The sequence below is a fragment of the Rhea americana genome, unplaced genomic scaffold (genome assembly GCF_003343005.1).
Source record: "Rhea americana isolate MKP2758 unplaced genomic scaffold, rheAme1 scaffold_96, whole genome shotgun sequence".
Lineage (NCBI taxonomy): Eukaryota > Metazoa > Chordata > Aves > Rheiformes > Rheidae > Rhea > Rhea americana.
Window position 1 is genome coordinate 1,843,729 of NW_028187155.1, and position 20,956 is coordinate 1,864,684.

The 20,956-nt window shown below is 42.6% G+C and overlaps 1 protein-coding gene across 10 annotated transcripts in view; it reads left to right on the plus strand.

The window, feature by feature from the left end:
- LPP (LIM domain containing preferred translocation partner in lipoma) overlaps positions 1 to 20,956 on the plus strand; it is a 364,090-nt gene that overhangs the window by 126,282 nt on the left and 216,852 nt on the right. For 9 of the 10 annotated variants that reach the window (XM_085325128.1, XM_085325129.1, XM_085325133.1 and 6 more), the window contains one exon: positions 12,516 to 12,717. In XM_085325128.1, the coding sequence (XP_085181254.1) occupies positions 12,525 to 12,717 (193 nt within the window). In that variant the 5' untranslated portion in view covers positions 12,516 to 12,524. Of the gene's footprint in view, positions 1 to 1,990; positions 2,031 to 12,515; positions 12,718 to 20,956 lie in introns of those variants that run through there. The other variant, XM_085325137.1, reaches the window with a different exon arrangement.

Here is a 20,956-nt window from a genome sequence, read left to right on the forward strand (position 1 = left end):
CTCTGTTTTGAATCAGCTGAGGAATTGTCCCTTAGAGCTTTGAGTTCTTGAGTGAACAGACACTRAGCTCATAGGGAGCAACAGTAGTTTCCCAGGTTGGTGCTCAGTAGTTTGAGTTTCAAAGAAGAATTGAGAACTGAGTCCAGAGCACAGTCAGAAGTTTCTTTTCAGAGCAAAACTAACGTCCTACGGTTAATAAAAGATAGCCTCGTCTTGATGTGCTTTGACACAAGGCCTCTGGTCTTAATATTTCTCTTCACTCATTTCCCCGTGCTTCTGTAACATCCCTCTTCTCAGTGGGCTGAACTATGAATTCACTGCAAACAGTACAGCTATACGTAAAATCGTGTTACGATGTCCTCTCCTATCCATGTGTCCATGGGCGTTCAGGAGTTCTGATTTAGGCACCATTTCAAAGTATATCTTTTGTTTCTCAGTGTGCTGTCCTTCCTTGACAAAAGGACCTGGAGTTRATGGTGGATGCCAAAGGGAATATGAGTCAGCTGTGTGTTTTCATTGCAGATGAAGCAAACTKCATATGACTGAGCCAGGTCAAGTCTGGCTAGCAAATTGAGGGGAGTTATTGTTCCACTTTACTCCATGTTGGTCAGTCTGGCAATCTTGGGTCTCCCAGCTCAAGCTGAATGTTGAGAAACTGGAGAGAGTCCAGAGGAGGGCTACAAAGATAGTGAAGGGCTTGGAGAATGTGGCCTGCAAGAAGAGGTTGAGAGAGTTGGACTTGTTTAGTCTGGTGAAGRGGATCCAAAAGAGTGATCCAATAGCAGCTTGAAGCTACTGGAAGGGGCATTATGGAGATGACAGAGTCAAACATTTCTTTATCCAGATGGCAAAATAAAGTGTAGTGGATGTAAGTAATGGTTTGGGAGATTCAGATTTGGAAAAATTGTTTCAGTGCGGGGGCGGGGGGGGGAGGTAGTGCAACACTGCAACAAGTCACCAGAGACCAGAGGGCATCTCCATTTTGGAGATTTTCAAGATTCAGCTAGACAAAGCCATGGCCAGCCTTAGCTCATGCTGGTAATAGTCCAGTCTTCTGCTCATAGCAGGACTTAGTGACCTCCAGAGGTCCTTCTTCTTTATTGACAGTACAGAAGACCTTCAGCCCCTTAAATAAGGAGGCACTCTAATCGTTATTTTTGCTTTATGTTGCAAAAGAGACGAGTGTATCAGGAATGCTTATGTCCTGATGATGCCAAATCACCTGTTTTGAAAATCAGAGAATTGCATTATCTCTTTCTGACAGTTTACAACAAGGTGTCTGTGCACTTCCTTTCCTCCAGTTTTCACAATGTACTGAAATATCTTGCTTCCATTAGCAACCTATCTGCAGCATCAGTTCCCAGCCATCTGGCAGCAATCACTCTTCTGTATGTTAGAGTATAGGATTTTCTATAGGAAAAAGGCAATTTCCCCTGATTATTTGCAAGGTRCCATGGGCTGAGCTGCCAAAAAATGAAGCAGAGGTTGGTTCTGTGCTCAGGAAGAAGGGGAAAATATCCAAGTATTTTTCATAATCGAGACTATGRCTTCCAGGATGGTTTGAAGATAAGAGGAAAAGTTAAGTGGGTCAGATGTTAGAGGAAAAACTGGGGGTTAAGGATTTTAGTCCTGGACACAATTCCTGTCCATGGACTGATTTAATTGCTTGGCTTTTTTAGGCACTGGAATTTTAAAGGCTGACTCCTCCGGCCAGCCCCATGAGCTGTTGCAAGAAGATTACACTGGAGATACCCTATGCTTGCATCCTTCTTGAGTGGGGCCTGTGCTGTCCTCCTTCACAGCCCATGCTCTGGGGTGCAGCTCCCCTTCCATTCACAGAAATCATCCCTGCAGCTCCAGGTTTAGATTGCCATTTGCAAATCTATTTTTTTCCAGGGACAGTGGCAGCTGACTCTGTTCTAGTGACCAGCTTGCTCTTCCTATAACCATGACTATTTTAGAACAGAAGTAGAGCCCAGAGAACCCATTACAAAATAATAGACCATCAACACACGTGCTAACCTTGCCAGGTATGACCTCAAGCTCTGCATTGTTTCAGCGTTCACTTTGTTCAGTGTTCGATTTCCCCTTTTCTACTGATTTCAGATCCCTGCTGTTTCTCCCCACGCTGAGACGTATACACATAGCACTCTGTAAAGCTAATACAATTATCTGTGTGTCAATAYGCTTTCATGGTCCCATTTTGTCCCACTAGGGTCTTGTTGCTTAACTCATTGCTGAGCTGAATGTTAGTTCTGCACGGTTCCTTCTTGTTTACAGGCAACATCAGCATCCTAACAGCTTTAGCTCACTGTAAAAGCTTTAACCTTGCCATCTCTGTGTTGCCTTAGTTTTTCTTCTCTTATGTGGCACTGTCTTGGTAGGCCTGATTCTAGTACAACTCCACTGGTTGATAAATCCAATCCCTTAACCGTTTTATTTGATGACTGACCCGTAAGAGCTCTGTATTGCTTGTCAGTGTCTTGCTAAAGCTGGAAGCCAAGTGCTGAACTATCCCATAGGCAAGACAGTGATTTTGGACACAGAAGAAATAAGGGTAGCTCTTTGTGGTAAAGGGATCTTGAACAAAAATTACACTTGAGAAAACTGTATTTGTGTAAAGGAACTCATGGTCTGAGATACCCAAAAGAACTACTCTGCATCCTTTTGCCTGTTCTTTTGCTGCCYCTATTAACACATTTCCTTTCTCATTTTTGTGCACAAAGTTCTCTAGCATCTATCTCAAACTTTTCTTTGTGGTGCAGTGATGCTCTCTACAAACCTGTAGGTCAGATTATCAGGAACAGAAGCTTAAAGAATTGGAAGAAATTGGTCTGACTCAGAGCTACCTCTGGGCTCAACTGCTAAGTTTTGACCACAGATTTTATTGCCCTTAAGTTTATGTTTTGGGTGGGTCATCAGACCTGTCTACTCYACTGCAATTGCCCTGCAATTGCTGTGATGACCAGTAGTTAAGACTTTGGATTAATGTTTTGTCCAATATGGTTATATTTGGAATTATTGAGGATCGTCTCATACCACAGAAGTCAGGAATCGGCCTGCTTTCTGGCGAAATTATAATGTGGTCGTTAGAGTTGTGTTAGATTAGATAGATCTATCTATCTCCAGGGAGTCACTACTGTCTCTTTGTTTCAATGCAGATGGGCCAGTCAAGTTCAATTTATTGGGTTTTTAAAGCCTAGTTTGTCATCCAACACCAGGATTTGACATGGCTGTAAAAGGAAGATGTCATTCATCAGCTTTTATGTGTGTATTTTGCAGCAGCAGCAGTCAAAGTCAAATAGCCTGCATCTACTCCCAAAACTGCTAATGCAATTATAGTGYGAAAGAAAAGGAGTTTTATATTTAGCTTGCCCTTCTCTCTTTCCCACTATTGAGGTTGATACAAGAKAAATGAGTTAAGAAAGAAACTTAAAGAATTGTCAGTTTTTAGTTGATATCAGAATTGCCCCAGTGATGGGATTTTGGTGGAAGAGTGAATATGACGTTGAGTCATTATCTGATGAACTATACGTGCATGGTGACTTTAATCTGTGATATGCAATATCGTAGTAGAGACGATTCTAACAGGTCTTTGCCGTCTTTACTCTAAATCCGCTGTCTACCTGTTGTATCTGATTAATACTTTAAAAGTTCTACTGACTTAGCWACATGTAGCAAAAGTCACACCCCAAACTGATGTAGTTCTACTGGCAAAAACCTAAACGTGGATTTCTACTGGAAAAAGTTTATTTGTCAAGTATTGGTTATTTAGTTAGAAGAAAGAGCATATGCTGTACTCGTTTAAGAGCCATTGTGACTAGAGACTGGAAAATATAATGTTACATTGTCAGTAGGTGATGTGGATGGCATGGCTTAAGTGGAGYACACCTGTATTACTTCAAAACTTCTTGAGTGCAGATGAAACCTCAGCCTCGAAGTCTGGAATCTTAAAGTCATAAAATAATTAGGGTTGGAGGCAACTCTGGAGGTCATCTGGGCCAGCCCCTTGCTCAAAGCAGGGTGAAATTCAAATTTAAATTAGTTATTTTGCAGGACCCACTGAAAACAATTGAAGTTGTTAAAGCCAGAATGAAACAATACTAGAATATATGCTTAGAGAAATAATTCAGCGCAGGCAGTGCACAACTGATAAGCTCTAACTAGGTTTATTTCTCCTTTAATTCTTGTGATAACATTAGTGACATCCCAGAGCAGGAAATTGGTGAATGCCTCCAGCTCCTTTTAAGTGAGGAAGGGACTTCGGTTCTTTGAGGGGATTGATGTGGAGATGCAAAGCCCAGCCTTATCCAAGTGGTTGGAAGGAGTGCTGAGGCTAGGGGAGAGGAGGTTTAAGCTTGTTCCAACTGATGTTTGCTGCTTGAGACTAAAGCAAAGCAACAAGAAAAATCCAGAAACAGTGCAAAACTGGTACAGGTAAAGAAACATGATCTTAAGAAGAGATCTACCACAGGGTCTGGAGTTCAAGTACATCAAAGTTTAAATACGATCAAAAAATCAGCCACCAAAAGGTGACAGCATATTCTATTCTATTCTTTTTCGTGTCTCAGAGCTTAGTGGCTCTGTAGCCTCCTATTAGATCTCTGCCACTACAGCGATCAGATTGCCACACGTGGTAATCTCAGTGCTCAAAGTTGTTCTGTGATTTTGCCCTTTTCATGGTTGCTGCTGTGATGTGTAAGGATCACAAAGGGCCCACCTCAATTTGCAGTTGGCGGGTCTGAGAGAGGAGCTGCTTTTGACAGTTAGTATTACAGGGCTTAAATTGAGCACTGTTGTGTAGATCAACAATGATTAAGGGAGTTCAAAAGAGATCACAATTTYCCCCAAATCGCATAATTTCCCAAAWGATGTAAAATTGATGAGCATAAATAGTACCATATGGGAAAGACATCCCTGAGGACTTGGGCTGACTTTGTACCTATGGTACTTCCCATGTTTAGTTAAAGACCTCTAATGAGACCAGAATTTTGACTTTGTATCCTCTTCTAGAGGCTGCAAGAAATGGGAAAGCTCCATTGCTATAGATCACTGGCCATAAATGGAGAAATAAATTCACTTAGCATTCAAAGGGAAATGGTGCCAAGAGAAACAAGCAGCTGTGGGAGTTTATATAGAGCAAATCTCTTTGGTCAGCCACTATTACTAGTTTTGGTTGATTAGTGGAGTGGATATGATAAGAACAAAGCAAAAAAAAAAAAATGTATCCGTAGAGCATTTGGATTCCTGTTTTTGGGAATACCAGGCCAAAAAAAAAAAAAAAAAAAAAAAAAAAAAAAAAAAAAAAAAAAAGACAAGCTTAAAGTAGAATGGCCCTGTTTTGCGGGCTACACCTTTGTTAATAAAAGGGGCAATGTGGGACATGGTTTTGCATCAGGAAGAATGTCTCCTTGGTTCAGTGCTAGAACTTGTCCTTAAAACTCAACCAGAAGATAAACTGAAAACAAATGTTTTCTCTTCAAGTCCTCTTGCAGGAATGGGAGAGTGAGGAGAACTCAGTTTGCCTTTTTACATTTGGCAGTTTGAAGCTTTCAGAGACTGACTTTGGTTATCCAGGGAAGGGGATATCTTGACTGTGTTCCTGAATGGTATCAAAAACAAGCCACAGGAAGGTTTTCAGTAGCATCTAGTGTCAGTGAATAAAGTACTGACCTCCTTGTRTCTAGTCAGCCCCTTGATGTCAGAAGTCGTGCTTAGCTGTACATAGGTATTGGCAAGATAGAGCGTTATGGACCTAAATCAAGCTAGTGGATTTAAGGAGGAGTAGGATGAAAGAGAAAGCAGAACGTGAGGGGGAATYTCTTCACTGTGAGAGTGACAGAGCACTGGCACGTGTTGCCCAGAGAGGYTGTGGAGTCTCCTTCTCTGGAGATATTCAAGCCCGCCTGGATGCAACCCTGTCTAACATGCTGTAGGTGACCCTGTTTGMGTAGGGGGGTTGGACTAGATGATCTCCAGAGGTCCCTTCCAACCTTACTGATTCTATGACTGTCTGCAAGCACAGACTGTTGTTGCTGGGKTTTTTTTTTATTTATTTTTATTAAGCACTGTTACTACCTTCTATGAACATTAATTTAATTAAGGGACAAATTCTTCRTTTTGGGCAAAGTCCATCAACATCTGAGGAGTGTTTGGTCCATGTTGCAAGCATGAAAATTAAGATTTATTTAGATACGATGCAATCACAGAAAAAAACAGACTGTTTCAGAGATGAATGCACTAACAATTTCGGGAGTAGACAAATTAGTGCTCTACTCTCCATTGCTTATCTGAGGTGAAGCTAAATTGACTTGGAACCCCCTTTGTTTTACCCTTCTCAAACGTGAATGACATCCTGAAACTAAAAGTAAAAACAAGCACTTATGCACACTCTCTCTCTCTCTCTCTTTTTTTTTTTTTTTTTTAAGTGTCAGGTTTTTATTATTGTCTAGTATTATGCTCTATTGATATTCCTGGTCTGACATTTTTAGATAATGTGGTCTCTTCTTGGGGTTCGTGGATTCCAGTTCCTCTGCTGTGGTGTATTCTTTCATGGTTAAATTTTCAGAACTTACGGCTTTGAGTTTTCCTAATGATAGAACCAGAGCACACTGTTCTCTTTATTTATGCAGCTTAATTTCACTCTTTGCTCTTAATGTTATTTATCATGGTTAGTCCAGTCTCTTCCTCTACCTCCAAAAGTAGGTGATGACTAATGCTTCCAAGGAAGGAAGGGTAACAGAACATTGGGCAGCCACAGCTGATGGACAGTATGGTTTTTGCCTTTTATACTATTCATTACTTTCATCCTTCCATTTTAAGTTACCATTCTTGGAAAAATGGATCTTATGCTCGCATCCACCATTTCAGAAAAGGTTGGTGAAATTTGGAGAGAATTCAGAGAAAATACACATGAACGAATTAAGAAAAAATGCTTTTTTTTATGGTGAATTTCACTGAAACTTAGGTGTGTTGATTTAATTTTACCAATGATCTGTCTGTGTTCTGAAAACAACTGCATAAGGAAGAGAGGCAGTTCTGTAACGATGTTCTAGATGACAGGAGTGTAATAAATTCCAATGGTTGGAAGCAGAGCTACATAATTTTAAACAAAGCATAAAGAAGAAGCTTTAATTATGATGCTTGATTGCCTATCTGAGCAGTTTACCTAATGCTGTGGTGGATTACACATTACATTACTTACATTCTTCAGATGAGACTATGTCCTTCTAAAGGATATTCTTTAGCTCAACAAAAGCTTCCTGGAGAAAGAGCTGAGCAAGGTTCTGCTTGCCCTACACAATGCAGAGAGCTGGACAAGTCGGTCAACAGGACTTTAAAAACTGTGGCAGAATGAAGCTTTAGGAGGGGTTTGTATGGGGTAGGGGCAGTGAATTTGAGAAAGAGATGTTGCCAGTGTTCGAGTAAGGAGTGGTAGGAAAAAGTCAGCATTGGGCTCTGAAAAGGAAATATTGAGTTACTGCTGACCGAGTGCAATRGCTATCTTTGAGAGAGAGGTAGAAATGCTGAGGATTTTTACAAAACAGTGAGAGAGAAGCTCTGACTTTGAAATCAAGAGGTTTGCTGTTGGAGGAGGATTCCTCCAACAATGACAAAGATCATTCCAGCCTGGCTATGTTAAATGTTGGCTGGCTTGATTTATTCAGGTTTGCTAGGAAGGAACTCGCTGAAGGGAAACCATGCCTGACGAATGATTTGCTTGGAGCAGAAATATGGGGGCAACCGTAAATCTAATTTGCAATTTAACTTTTCAGTGAAAGCTCTATGGACTAACAGCAGGGGGATCAGGTCCTTAATGCATTACGTTTGGCATGCAAGAGTAGCAATAGCTGACTTGGCCAGCAAAAGGTTGATAAGCTGCAGTTTTTTCCATTGGAGGCTGTTGTTGTTGGCAAACCAAAGTGATTTAGATTGGTTCTGGTGGTTCTTATTACCTTAGAAGAAGGAGTTTGCTGTGTTTTCCCCTTGGTGATGGATAAGGCAGCTCCATCTGTGACATCCAAGGGGCTAGCAGATGTGCTTTACCCTATTATCCCCAAACAATTTGCATGTTCCCAGGAGCTTTTTTCTGGTCCTGCTTGTTCCAATAGTCCATCCATCTTGAGGCTCCCTTCATTATGTTTTTTCTSTTCCTTCTTTCTCTTTAGTCTGCAATATCCAATATGTCATGTTCCTTCTATTCTCTGAGTTCCTCGGTGACTTTAGTCTTCTTCCAGCTAGTGACTTCTGCAATCTTCCACATCCAACATCTAGCTAAATATACTGTTCATTGTAGAGCTGGCAGAAATAACGTTTTGGAAGAAAATACTTGTAAGATAAAAATTAAATGCGCATGTCATGTTTACTACCTAGGCAGAAGAGCATTGTCTCTCTCTGTTGGACAATCTTGGTCTGAGTGCAGGGCCAGGACAATGCTGGATGCAGTGGCCTGTTTAGGAGTAGGTTTAGAGTAAGAGGATTGGTTATAAGCATAAGTTGCCCTGTGCTGTTTTGATTGCAGGTCCCCATCATAAAATCTCCACCAGTTCTGCTCTAAAAAAGCTAGACTGGCTTCATCTGAATTAGCAGAGTGTTCCACTATGGAGAAACTTGCAGAGAGAAGTGAGGTGCTGTGGCTCATGTGTATGCCTCTGTCCTTTAAAWTGCCTTGTTCTTGGCCTTTTACCCTAGGCACACTGTGCACTGAAAACATGAAAAGTGGTGGAAAAATCAAAACAAAACCCGAAATTTAGCTTCAGCTGTTAAAAAGAGAATCAGTCATTTTCCTTTTTTATGGTCTTGCAAAGTAGCTAGGCTATATTTAATTGAGGCTGGGGAACTGCGACTGGAACAGACAAGGAAAAGGGAACTTGTTGGAAACATTCTCAAAGAACAGATAGCAAAAACAAGTGCCAACAGATACACATCAGAAAATGAGAGGGAGAGAAAGAGGAAGAGAAAAGGCTAACAGGAAAACAATTAAAAARCACCACCAAAACAAATGCTTTAGAGAATAGCTGGTATGGAGTTGCATGCCAGCTTACAGTCAGCAACTGAGATACACCTGTGTGGTCTTCACACTCCCAAACTGCCCCTAAGTGCACTCTGCTCCTTACTGTCATTCACTGAGGTGTCAGATCATCTTTGGCCACCCCAGCACTGTGCAACCTGACTACCAAATTTCCCGATTCGTGGTGCACTCAGCCCACCTGTGAACTGGCAGACCGTACGAGCTTGGTGGGATCAAGGCATATTACTGTACTGCCTGAGAGATGGTTAAGGAACAGCTAGGGAGCTGCCAGATTAGGAAAGGTAATCCTCTAGGCTGAGGCTGTTTGCTTTGAATCAGTAGGGAGGTAGTGGCCATGGTCCTAGGGCACTTTGTTCCACGGGGCAGWCTTTCATATGAGATGTTAAGCAAGGGGCTGAAAACCTGTCCGAATAAAACTCCAGGACACGTTTAGCAATGGGGAAGATGGAGTTTTCTCTGCGTGTGTAAGAAATCAGAGTGCAGAGTTGTGCTGTTTGGCTCTTAAAGCTGAGTGCCCTCTGTGCTTCCTTCTCTTAAAATTTAAGGAGTTGCCTGATACTGCTGTGTTTTACATTTTTGAAGGATACAGGAGGAAGAGGTGTCAGACTGCCTTTTTGCTCTAGTGGCAGTTGTTGTCTCGTTCCATAAGTGCTGGTATTGCTGACAGGAAGAACGAGGCTGGTGGAAGTGCGGTTCGCACGCCCTCCTCCCCCGCCGTCATGGCTGGTTTGCTCTCCGGCCCTGTGGGGAGGACCTGCCTTTCACTTCTTGCTTTCAGAATGATGCTCTCAATGTTAACATGAGGTCTGCTGGCAGCCATGTGTAGGAGAGAAAGTCGCCTCGTTCTTTGCAACAAAAGCAGAGCTATCGYGGGGGATGATGGTTGCCCTTCTCCACTCTGCTCCTGCCATGCTCCCAGCTGCCTCATTTTGAGCCATTTGCTCTGTGCAGGCCTCCCAGCTTTCTTGCACTGACGTCGGGTGTCCCACACAACGATCTCCTCCAGCAGTAGGAATCGCAAACCAGCTGTGCTCACAGCGAGTCATACTGCACTAGGAGGATGAGGCACACACTTTGGGTCTGATGCTCAGCACTTKCCAGCCCCTCTCCCATCCAAGGAGCAATGAAAGTGGAAGATGACTTCAAATTTTCTAGCTCCCAGTCTTGGGTTCAGACTGTGGACTRTCCTTCCTTTGCAGGCTTTAAGCAGGAATGACTCTTAAAGGAAGAAACTTGTTACCTGGAGTAAACTTACTAGGCTGAAAGAGGCAAGCATCTATACACATGAGCTTTTAACAAGCACTGCTATTAACTGGAGATACTATCCCCATGCTACCATGCAGAGCCTAGGTTGTTTTGCCCACACTGACTCAGCATTACTTTCTAATAACAAATTACTAGGATAAGATTATCTTATAGAATGCTGTTGGACTACTTTCCCAGGTTTGTGTCTAAGAGTAACCCTTGGTGCCTTTGATAGAGGACTTTCCTGGTGTGCTCTCTGTGTAGCTTRTAGGATGCAGATGCTTTGTCCGTTAGGATGAGTTTGGAAAACCGTTCTACATCTTAACCCCTGCAACTCAGTTTTGACATTTCTAGTGRTAACTGAGCACAAATTAGGAGAAGGGGGAAATGAAATGTTTGATGTTCTGCTTTATTTTGTCTAAGTAGAATTAAAGGTACTATCAGATATGCTTTCTTCGTGCCTAAATGCTCTCTGTAATGCTGAGGGCTGACTRCAGAACTCAAATGTTATTTTTTTTGTTTGGGAAACATATATGCATGGAAGTGTTAACTTCGTGGCATCAAGCATAAGTCACAGTCGGCATGGCGGGTGATCCTTTAGTTGTATTCCTGAGTGGTATCAGCGAGAAGATATTTCTRTCATCTCTCTGTTGATGGTAGGTGGCAGAGGTGACAAGATTAGCCACATGTTTACTTTCAGATTTTTAGCACTGACCTTTAGCTGGCTATATGTGGCTGCTCTTCTTGGCTTACAAAATATCTTCTTGTGAGACATTCAGATAGATGGCTGTGTGCATGACCACRGAGCTGTGTCAGAATAGCTAGAGATTTGTAATGCAACAGGGTTTGGTAATGACTTCACTCCAAGGCGGTGTACACCTGCCAGAAGCTACTCTTCATCTGTCCCCATTCCCCACACTTAGCTGGAGGACTGTCCACACCAGTTAATAAAATCCATTGCTGCCAGCAGAGGTAGGGCATACTCTTCCATTTATGCCCTGGCAGAATGCACTTGCTGCTGTAGCTAGAGTCCACCTCTTTGCAAATCTAGAAATGACTCTACTTTGTAGTGTTGTTCGCAATTGGAAATGCTTTTAGACAACAGCAGTCAGCTAATGTCTTCCCTAGCGCTTTGCAGTCAGTGCACTGATCCTTTTCCATGCTTCGTGATYGAAACAAATCTTTCCAGATCAAGTCCCAGCTGCCTGCTGATTTCAGTGTTCTGATGGAGTCCTCCTAACATCAGTTCAGAGCATGGCAGGGCGCTCCAGGGGCTGCAAAATTCATGGCGTCTTCTTTTTTTGTGGGAATGCATGTCAGAGGCATGCAGGATCTTCATTTCCTCACTGTAGCTCAAATCCTGCTTAGAGGGATAACTTCTGAAGGTACTGTAGGACCATCAGTGCTACCTGACGACTGTGACTTGTGCGTGATGAAAAGCACTTGTTTATTGCAGCTCAGGCTATTATGAACAGGTATTTTACAGATAACATTTTCAGCTGCATCTAAGTCCCCTTCTCAAAAGTGATGCAGGCTTTTAAAAGTCCAAACYCAAGACTGTCATGAATAAGTAATGATTTGGGCTGCCTCTGTTTTCTCTTAYGCAAGCTGAGACATCTAAAAGGATCCTGGTTGTCAGTGGCTGTGGGTTTCTGGCATATTTTCAAAATTGGCATGCTTTTAAAATATCTGAAGCTAGGCATTCAATAATGGAGCCATCAGGAATGATTAGCTACTTTTGAAAACCTTTTTCTTAAAAGTTTAAATGGAAGTCAGTGGGACATGAGGTCCTAAATGACACGTGAAAAAGTGCTAAAGTCATGTAAGGTGCATTTTTGGAAGTGTTTCTGCCTGTGTGTAATGACACTTGTCCCCATAGTACCTTCACCAYTGTGTATTAATGTACTCACAAAAGCCCCATAGGGCAAAGCAAATATATCACCATTATTCTGATAGATGATGGAACTGATTGGCTTCTCCAAAGTATTAGCTTGCCTCTTACTTCGAAGGGTAAAATAACACCACTTYCTACTGATATCAGTAGCAAGCTGATCAGTACCTGCTGGGGAAAGGAGGACAGACTTGTATTTTAAGCCCTATACAGAAATACTGGTATATTTAAAGATAAACGAATTAAAGGATTTTGGTTAAATCAGCAAAGTAGTAGGTTTTGCCACTGTTATTTCCTCAGCCTAAATTTCTAATGTGTGTGTGTGATTCTTTTTGTGTCTCCTCTCAGATCTGAACCATGTCTCACCCATCCTGGTTGCCACCTAAGAGTACCAACGACCCTGTTGGTCACGTTACTGCAAGGATGGAGACCACACATGCCTTTGGGACTCCCAGCATCTCGGTGTCCACTCAGCAGACACCAAAGAAATTTGCACCTGTCGTTGCTCCCAAGCCAAAGTACAACCCGTATAAGCAACCAGGAAGTGATGGTAAGGATGTTTTTGAGGAAAGAAGCACATCTGTATAATTAAGGGGAATTAACCTCTGACACAGGCTGTTCTTGGCTTGCTTGTTGTTGATGGGTTTGTGGGAGCCCGTTTCATATCATTCAAATAAAGACAAATCTGAAGATGTCTTTTACTCTTGCTCTGGATAGCTACTGTCATGTTAAGTGCAGGGGTGTTCTAAAGGACGAGTAGGGGACAGAGCTTACGTGACTTTAATTGGAAGGAGCTGTCCTATCTCTAAGACTGATGCTTTTCAAGGAATTTTGTTTGTTTAGTGCGTATTGATCCAAGGAGCTGGGACTTGAACAGCCTTTTCAGTTCTAGTTCTTTCATTCCAGCCCAATTTTTGCAAAAGTGAGATGAACTGGGGATGGTTTAGGATGACAGGGCTAAGTTTAGCAGGATGGCTTTAAGAGTACTTCGTTTTGTGCCTGCCAGTTTGATTCAGCTTTACTTTTGTTCTTTTTTCTCTACCATGGCAGGCTTTCAGATATGAAATAATTTAATGATGTAATATGTGGATATTTATGTGACCATTGCAARAGCTTCTGAAGATGTTGTATTAGTAAAACAATAGCCTACTTTGCTTTGGCCCTGCTCTACCTCACACTTTAAAGTCCTCCACTTATCATGCAGTCAGATGTTGGAGCAGCATACACTGGAGTTGGGTTCCTGTGCTGTGGCAAGCAGAGGGAGAGATTTCCCACGATCGAAAACATGCTGCTGGGAGTGTGTCTGGGTTCACAACTGGAAAAATGCCAGTAGGAGTATCCTGGCTGCCCTTAAGTGATGGGGAGAGAGCGTGTGACCAAGCCTTACCATAGTAGATGTGAAAACAGGGATTTTAAGAAAGAGTGGGAGCTGTCTTTGCAGAATAATGRCCTTTCTATTCCAGGTATTTTTCTGTGGTCAGAACTGGGTGGAAAACTCTTCTCCCTCCTCTTCATCCCACCTCTTTACCTCCCCCTTAAAAAAAAAGAAAAAGAAAAGAAAGCTGTATTGAAGAAAATTGCAAAACAAACTTGATTTTCAGTTTTGGATATTCCACTTTCTTCCATCTCCTTTTTCCTATTTTGTGTTTAGTGCAGTAAGATAAATGATGTTAGCTATATTTTTTTCTCTCGCCTTTTCAATTCTGTTTCTTTTTAAGGCTTACTYGTTTTCAGGAAAACTRTAGAATAATGAAAAGGAGMAAGAAGAACAAAGTAGCTTTAGGAAATCGCTCAAGTGAGAGATTTAATAAGTTAAGGACATTTTATAAGAAAGCTGGAAAATCCTGACTAGTATATGTATTTTTTTCCTCTTTCACTCTAACTTCAGAGAATTCAGAACAAAAAAAGAAAATGTGTTGGAGGGGAATAGCTCAGTCATACGCACCTGTTCTGTTGCCTTCAGTAACAAGACAGCAGCAAGTAAGAGGAAGAAAAAGACATTTGGAATTAAAAGTAAAAATAATCCATTTCTGAAGTGCAATAAAAATGTCATTTTCAAACTGGATTTGGAAATACTTATTTTTTAAATTCTYCTAAAATTTAAAATAACTGAAAATGATTTTTTTTTTATCTGGGAAAACTATTGTTGATCAGCCACTGTTTTTTTGTCAAAAATGTCAAGGTGCTTTAATTAAGTGTGTTCTAATGATTGTAGATCTGATTATATGCCACTTAGGAACATTATCTTCTACAAAATTCTTTATTTCTTGGCATATGGGGTAGAACAGAGCAACACCTAAGTATTGCAGGCTGTGAAGGGAGAGACAAGGCGACACAAATATTTCTTATGGAACATTGACTATCTAACTTTGCAAGAAGCTGAGAATTTTGAGGTTTGTTAGGGATCAGGAGGTTTTGATAACTCACAGGAGGCATTTGCTATTTTTTCAGCGTCAGTCCCTGGATTTGTCTGATTTTTGGCCTTTTGGAGATCATGTTGTCTCACAAGCATTGAAGAGCTAAGTGATGGCAAAGATCTAGTCGGGGACCAGCTTAGCGGTTTGATAGTAGTACGTCCARCTTAAATTAATCCACGTTCAAAAGGTGACACGCTGCTAGTTGGTGTAAGCACCCAGTCCACAGCCGTTAGCCCCATCATATATAAGCCTAAGAACATTAGACTTCTGGGAGGGGAGACAGCAAGACAATATTTAGCCCAACATGCCTTGTTCACTTTTTATGGCTCCGTTGGCTCCCTAATTGTTTCTTCARTGACCTCAGTTGTTTTTGCAGCGGTGATTCAGCCTGGGAGGCAGCTCCGTGCCCCACTGGTTCTCTCCGTAAAGCAACACTGCTCGTCGTTTTGCCTGRATTTGTCCTCCCCTTCCTGGGAGTCTTTCCCATAGCCAGTCTTTCCCAGGAGAAGAGGAGCCCTGTTGGTCTCTTGATAAATTTTCAGCCTCCSAGCTGTCTGCGGCTTTTGTGGAGAAACGTTTGCTTTCCTGAATGCTTGAGCGTAACATGCTGCACAAAGTTGTTCTGCTGAAGATGAATGAGAGTAGAGGCACCACGCGAGTGAAGGGCTGTCCCACRGCTGTAGTGGCTCACATAAAAAATGGCCTGGCGTGTTGTTGGCTCCCTAATCAGTGTCACCAAAGTCTATTACCCACTCAAARGAGGCTGCAGGGGCAATATCAGGGAATCTTTCTGGGATACCAACAAATACTGTTCTCCGTAGTTTCTTCAGATTGTTGCTTTTAACACTGGGGAGACGTGTTCTCTGGCCTCGCGTTTCTTTATTGTTATTTTGTAGGCATGTCGCTTGCACGGAATAGGTCTGTTCAGTGATCACATTTATGCTTTTTCTTCTTGAATACATTGAAAATGCTGGGGAAGGGCACTCAAGTGACAGGCCTGTGAGTTGGGCTCCCGTCTGCAAGGAAACGGCAGTACTCCTCCAGGGCCTCTGCAGCTGCACCCTGGTGCTTCTTTGGTGATAATTCCTTGGTTTGTCTTAGTGCCACCCTGTACGTACTCACTTTGAATTTTATTTTTTCCTGACACCTGCCTCAACATTACTTCACAGGCACAAATATCAGACAGGAGGTACTGATTAGAAGATACTCAATAGAATTTAAAACAAGCTAGAAATGGTTAAATGACTAAAAAGAAAATAATATAGAAGCAGCCACTGGTTTAAAAACCAAAAGCATTTTAATGTGACTGGAAGCAGTCAAGATGTGCATGTTTTAGACTAGGTAAGTGAGCAATTTTCTCAGAGTTGCCAGCCCCCTTTCCTTGCTATTTGTTACACTGACTTGCTGCAACTTATTTTAAACTAGGTTTGTCAACCCATAAAGCAGAGGCTCTGTCTTGCTGTCACAAAGATCTGTTTGGGGACCTCTGGGTATGACTACAGTAATAATAATAATAACATAGCTATGATTAATGTGCTGCATAAGTTTCTACATCAWGGCTAGCCAGAGAGGCTGGCACAGCTGTGTTTTTATAGGTTCTGCAAACGTTGGACCAGGCCTCCATGTGCTAAGACCATGGTCTGGGCTTGGTTCTCTGTAGGATTTATTGCTAGCRTTCCCTGTTGTGACAGTTCAAAGGGAATTCGCATTACTCACCTGAAATGCTCCCTCTCMGGTGACCGGGGAGGGCTGGAATCTGCAGTGGGGATCTGTCTTGCCCCATTTTGGCCCATTCCCTTTGCAGACAGGAGTGAGCCTCTCTGCTGTGTTTGGAGCTGCTTGGTCGCAGAGCAGCTCTCATTCCATTGCGGGGGAGCTGTGTTGGCATGGTGTTGTGCTGGGGCTCATCTGCTCCGAGCTCTGTCCATATGCTGCCTCCCCAGCAGTCTCGCTGCTGCAGGTTGCCATTCTCTCTTTGACTCTTCCTCCCAAGCTCGGGAGAGAGGGAGGCGTTTTTCCTTTTCCYTCATCTCCCTTTCAGCTCTCTACAGCAACATGCCATAAATCACTGTGCTCTCTTTATACGTGGGAAGAGTCGCTGCTAGAGTCTATGTTTTCAATAAGCTTAACCCAAGGGCGCAAACATTTCTGTTCAGTGTGGGCCTGATCCTAGGAGGTGCGAGTGCTGAAATTTCTGAGATGTGCAGGTGCCCAACATCCTACACATCTCTCTATTTACCTCACAGAGGGAGAAGAGCTGTCTAAGCTAAAAGAGGATGTCTTTGTACAAGAAAAACAAGTGTATGTGGGGAGGAAACCTAGCTGCAAATGAGATAGGCTGGAAATCAAAATTAGATTTCCAGCTATTCAAGCAGTGATGCTCTAAGAGATCCTCCTGAGAYGAGTAGTGGGATGGAGAAGGTAGACAGCCCTTGGATGAAGCTGGATGAGTCTGTCAATGAGAATTCTCCGTGCTCAACCTGAGGTGATTGACCCCTCCTCAAGTCCTGCRTCCAGCCTGGTCTTTTGTATGGCTGCTTTCTCTGTGCCTACGTGCGTTTGTTCCCTTCCTCCTTCCTCTGTTCCTCAAAGACCCCATCAAGAACCATGCATTGAGCTTTTCCTCTGTCTTCACTGACCAAAAAGATCTCTAAGCAAAATAATACCTTCTTTCAAGAAGATGGTATTAATTTTTTTTGTTCAGGGCAACTCCTGCTGGTTTTTACAGTCTTATTTTTTCTAGAAGCATGTGGCAATCCCCTCTGTGTGAGTGTGTTTCTGTATGTGCTGCTGCTGATAGGGATGAGAGATTGTTAGGTTTTAAGTGAGCTGCAGCAGCCAAGAGCATCCCGAAGAGAGAAATGAATGAGGAATATTTCTCACCTGAGCTGTCAGTTCAAGTGGGCTTTCTTTCACTTCCTACTGACATAAGTGTACAATGCGAGGATGGAAGGGCAGGGTGGACTGTCCTCTTCTGCTTCCTTTAAAAGTATTGCCCTTCCTCCTTTTCCTGCTACTTATTTGTCTCTTCCTTTCCAGCTTGTATGATGAAACTTATTTTAGTGTGTTCATCAGAGTTGGATTCTTAGGGAAATGCTGCCACATGGATGTTCCCTTCTAAGCTGAGCTCTGGAAGATGAGGAGGATTTATAACTTGCAGATGAAGCAAATTCCTTTTTTTCTTCTTTCTGTTAGTCCGAAAAAACGGGGCCTCAGCCTGTAGGGCAGACTAAGGAGGGGTTTGGCTCAGAGCAAGGTTAGCATGAGTTTATCCCCCAACTTTCTGTGTTATGGTGGGCCTGACTCCTCAATACTGGCAACTCTGCGGGGTGACTGTGCAGCCCCATCGCTAGGCTCAGTGTGGCTTGTGGTGTGTGCTGTGTTTTCCATTAGCATCTCCTGTGGAATAGAGTGTGACTGATGGTGACTCCAGCCCAGGTGGTTCACTTGCATGCACTGCAAGAATGGGAGGTTTAGTGATGGGCACTCCAACATGAGTGCCTCTGTAGCAGGTCTTTGGGTATGTTTGAACAGCTCTAGGGCTTACCAGGTCAGAAGCAGGGGCTTCAGAAACATGTAAACTCTTACTGTCAGCCTCAGGTGCTTGGAAAAGCATGAGTCAGGGCTCTTCAGGTCATAAGATGGCTTGAACACAGCAAGAATGTCAGGCTTTGTGGTGTGATTTGCCTTTGGTCAGGATCCTTTTGGTTTCAAGCTTGTTTTCATAACCACAAAAGTTCTTTTCCCCTTCCTTTCCCCTCCCCTCCAAACAAAACCCCACGGACATGAAGCAGTGCGACTCCAGGAGAATCAACATGCTAATGCAAATCGAGCCTAGCCTGCGGTCTCTGGAACGTTGCTTGCTGAGCCCTTTGAGGCTGTGGGTTTGAGCTTTCCATTGCAGCATTTACGAGCACTGCTGCAGCTCTCTGGGGGTCCAGTAGGGCTAATAATCCCATGACACACGGTCACTCGAAGGGGAGTCAGGGAGCTTTCATGGTAGAGGGGAAGGGGAACAAGTCCATCCAAGCCTACTGGGAAGTATTGAATCATTACCTGGCRCCTTGTCTCCTTTTCATGATGAAAGGTGGCCAACTCTGCTCCCAGACCCTTCTTGAGAAGGGAGTTGCCAGAGAGCAGAGTGGGAGGACCCTCAAGGAGGAAAAAAAAAAAGCTGATGGACACAACCCCATAAAGCAAAGAGCTGAGAAAGCAAATGTGACTGGGGAAGAACGATCAATGACGATAAAACATTTTGTGTGGAGGACAATACTCCAAAGCCCGAGTGTCCCCAGAATAGGAGATGTTGATATATCGTGTACACCTTTGGATACAAAAAATACCACCTTGCCAAGAAACATCAGTGAAGACCTCCATCTCTGTTGAACTTGCTGTTAAAGAAACCAAGTTCCTTATATTCTTAGAGTATGTTTCATTCATAGAGATTGGTGAGTGATATTTCCCGGACTGACTGAGACAGATACCACAGTCAGTCTGGGCCAGAAAGAGCTCTGCAGACAAAGTGTGTGCCAGGACAATCAGTTAGTTTGTAGGGCCTGAAAGTGTTTGGACATGCTTTCCTTCCATACTTTCAGATGCTCTGAGAAAGCCACTTTGCAGATTTATCCTCTTTAGTTTGCACTCCTGGGTCCTTCTAAATGCAATAGTTAACAGTGCTGATGTCTCTTCCTAGTAATCACCACCTTTGGTGAATATAATACCTGCAAAAACAGGAACAGTTATTATGGCTTTAATAACAAACTAACTGAAAGGATGAGAATCAAAGCAAGCTCTTTCCTTCTTCCTTTCTTTCCCTGTAGRTCTTTCAGTTTTGTTTTTTGTGTTTTTTTTTTAAATAAATCATCTCCTTCCATTTAACTTGATTGAAGAACAGGGCTGCAACTCATGAGCCAAGATAGGAGAACTGGCTCCAAGGCAAGATGACATAGCTGACACTGCTGTGTATGCCTGAACCCTGCTGATAGAGGTTTGCCCTCTCTGCCCTCCTCTTCATTTATGTGTAAGCTTTTTAGCAGTGGCTAATGTAATCTATTGTGTCTGCTAGTTCATGCTTCTAGTTTCTATCAGGCTGATTTTTATTTCTTTTCTTGTACATACCTAGTGGATCTTGTTTACAGTAGCTACTCTCAGTAGTTCTGTCTGATTTTTTGAAGGTTTGGTATGGATTTATTAGAATAGACACTTAGTACTTCAGCTATGCTGTTCCCTATCCTGCAGTCTTGATAGTTCATAGAAGCTAAAAAGGTCTAGAGTCTATTCTGTACTTGGATGAGAGCYCTTAAAGGATAAATCCTGTCTGCCTTGTGGGATTCAGCAGTTTTTTTGTTTTCCTGTATGTGTGTTGGTACCACAGCACAGTGAAGAGTAATCCTTGCTACTGGAAGTGCTATCTTTCACTTGTGAGAAGAGAGGCGTACCTGTTCTTGTGAGTGCTTTACATGAGTTTTCATGGTGTTTTGTTCCTAGTTCTTGTTAGGATGAGGTTTGTGCTCATGAACGATGTACTGTGGTCATCTGGACCTTGGCAAAGCTTTGTATGTATGCTTAGTCCAAAACTAAGATAAGATAATGTGATTTAGTTCAACCTTCTTGCATTGCAGGAGAAGCAAAGGCTCGCTATTTTGCATATGTTGTGAGTTATGCACATGGACAATTACTGCAGTGCAGATGATGCATGGGAGTGTGTTGTCATTCAGTTGTTTTGATGGTAAGTTGACTCCTAAAAGATCCAGAAAGTTTCTAGCGGGACCTGGTGATCTTTGGTTCCTGTCTTGCTCTTCAGCTGTGCCACCAGGTAATCAAAACATTGATGTTTCTGACAGGACAGTTTCTCAGTGATGGGACAAAAAATAGGCTGAGAAGTGCTCTAACCTTTTTCTTGCTCCCATCATGCACTCAGGATTGAGCTTGCAGAGATAAAAAATGTTATTGGAACTAAGAGGACTGCTGCTGTTAATCATTCTGACTGTGCCTAAGCACAGCCCCCACGTAGATGCTTGTTTTTTAAAGAAAGCTTTTTTAAAAGGAATATTATGTGTGTTAAAAACTCTTCGTAATCCTTGCTCTTGTTCTTCCTTGTGTTTCTTGCACTGAACAAAATGGAGCAAATGAAATAATACTTTATTCGTTAGTGTCAGAAATGCATCATCCACAGATGCACAAAATACAGACAGTGAAAATGAACTTGAAGCTCCAGGCCTCTCTGTGGTGGTTTTGTTACCTTCTACACAACAGCATTTAAAGCAAAAACAGAGCCCCCAAATCCCCTAGAATAAGCATGAAGACAGGGGTTCCTCATTAAGGGTAACTCGGGACTGGTTCTGAACAGCATTTCGGAAGTCTCCATTGATT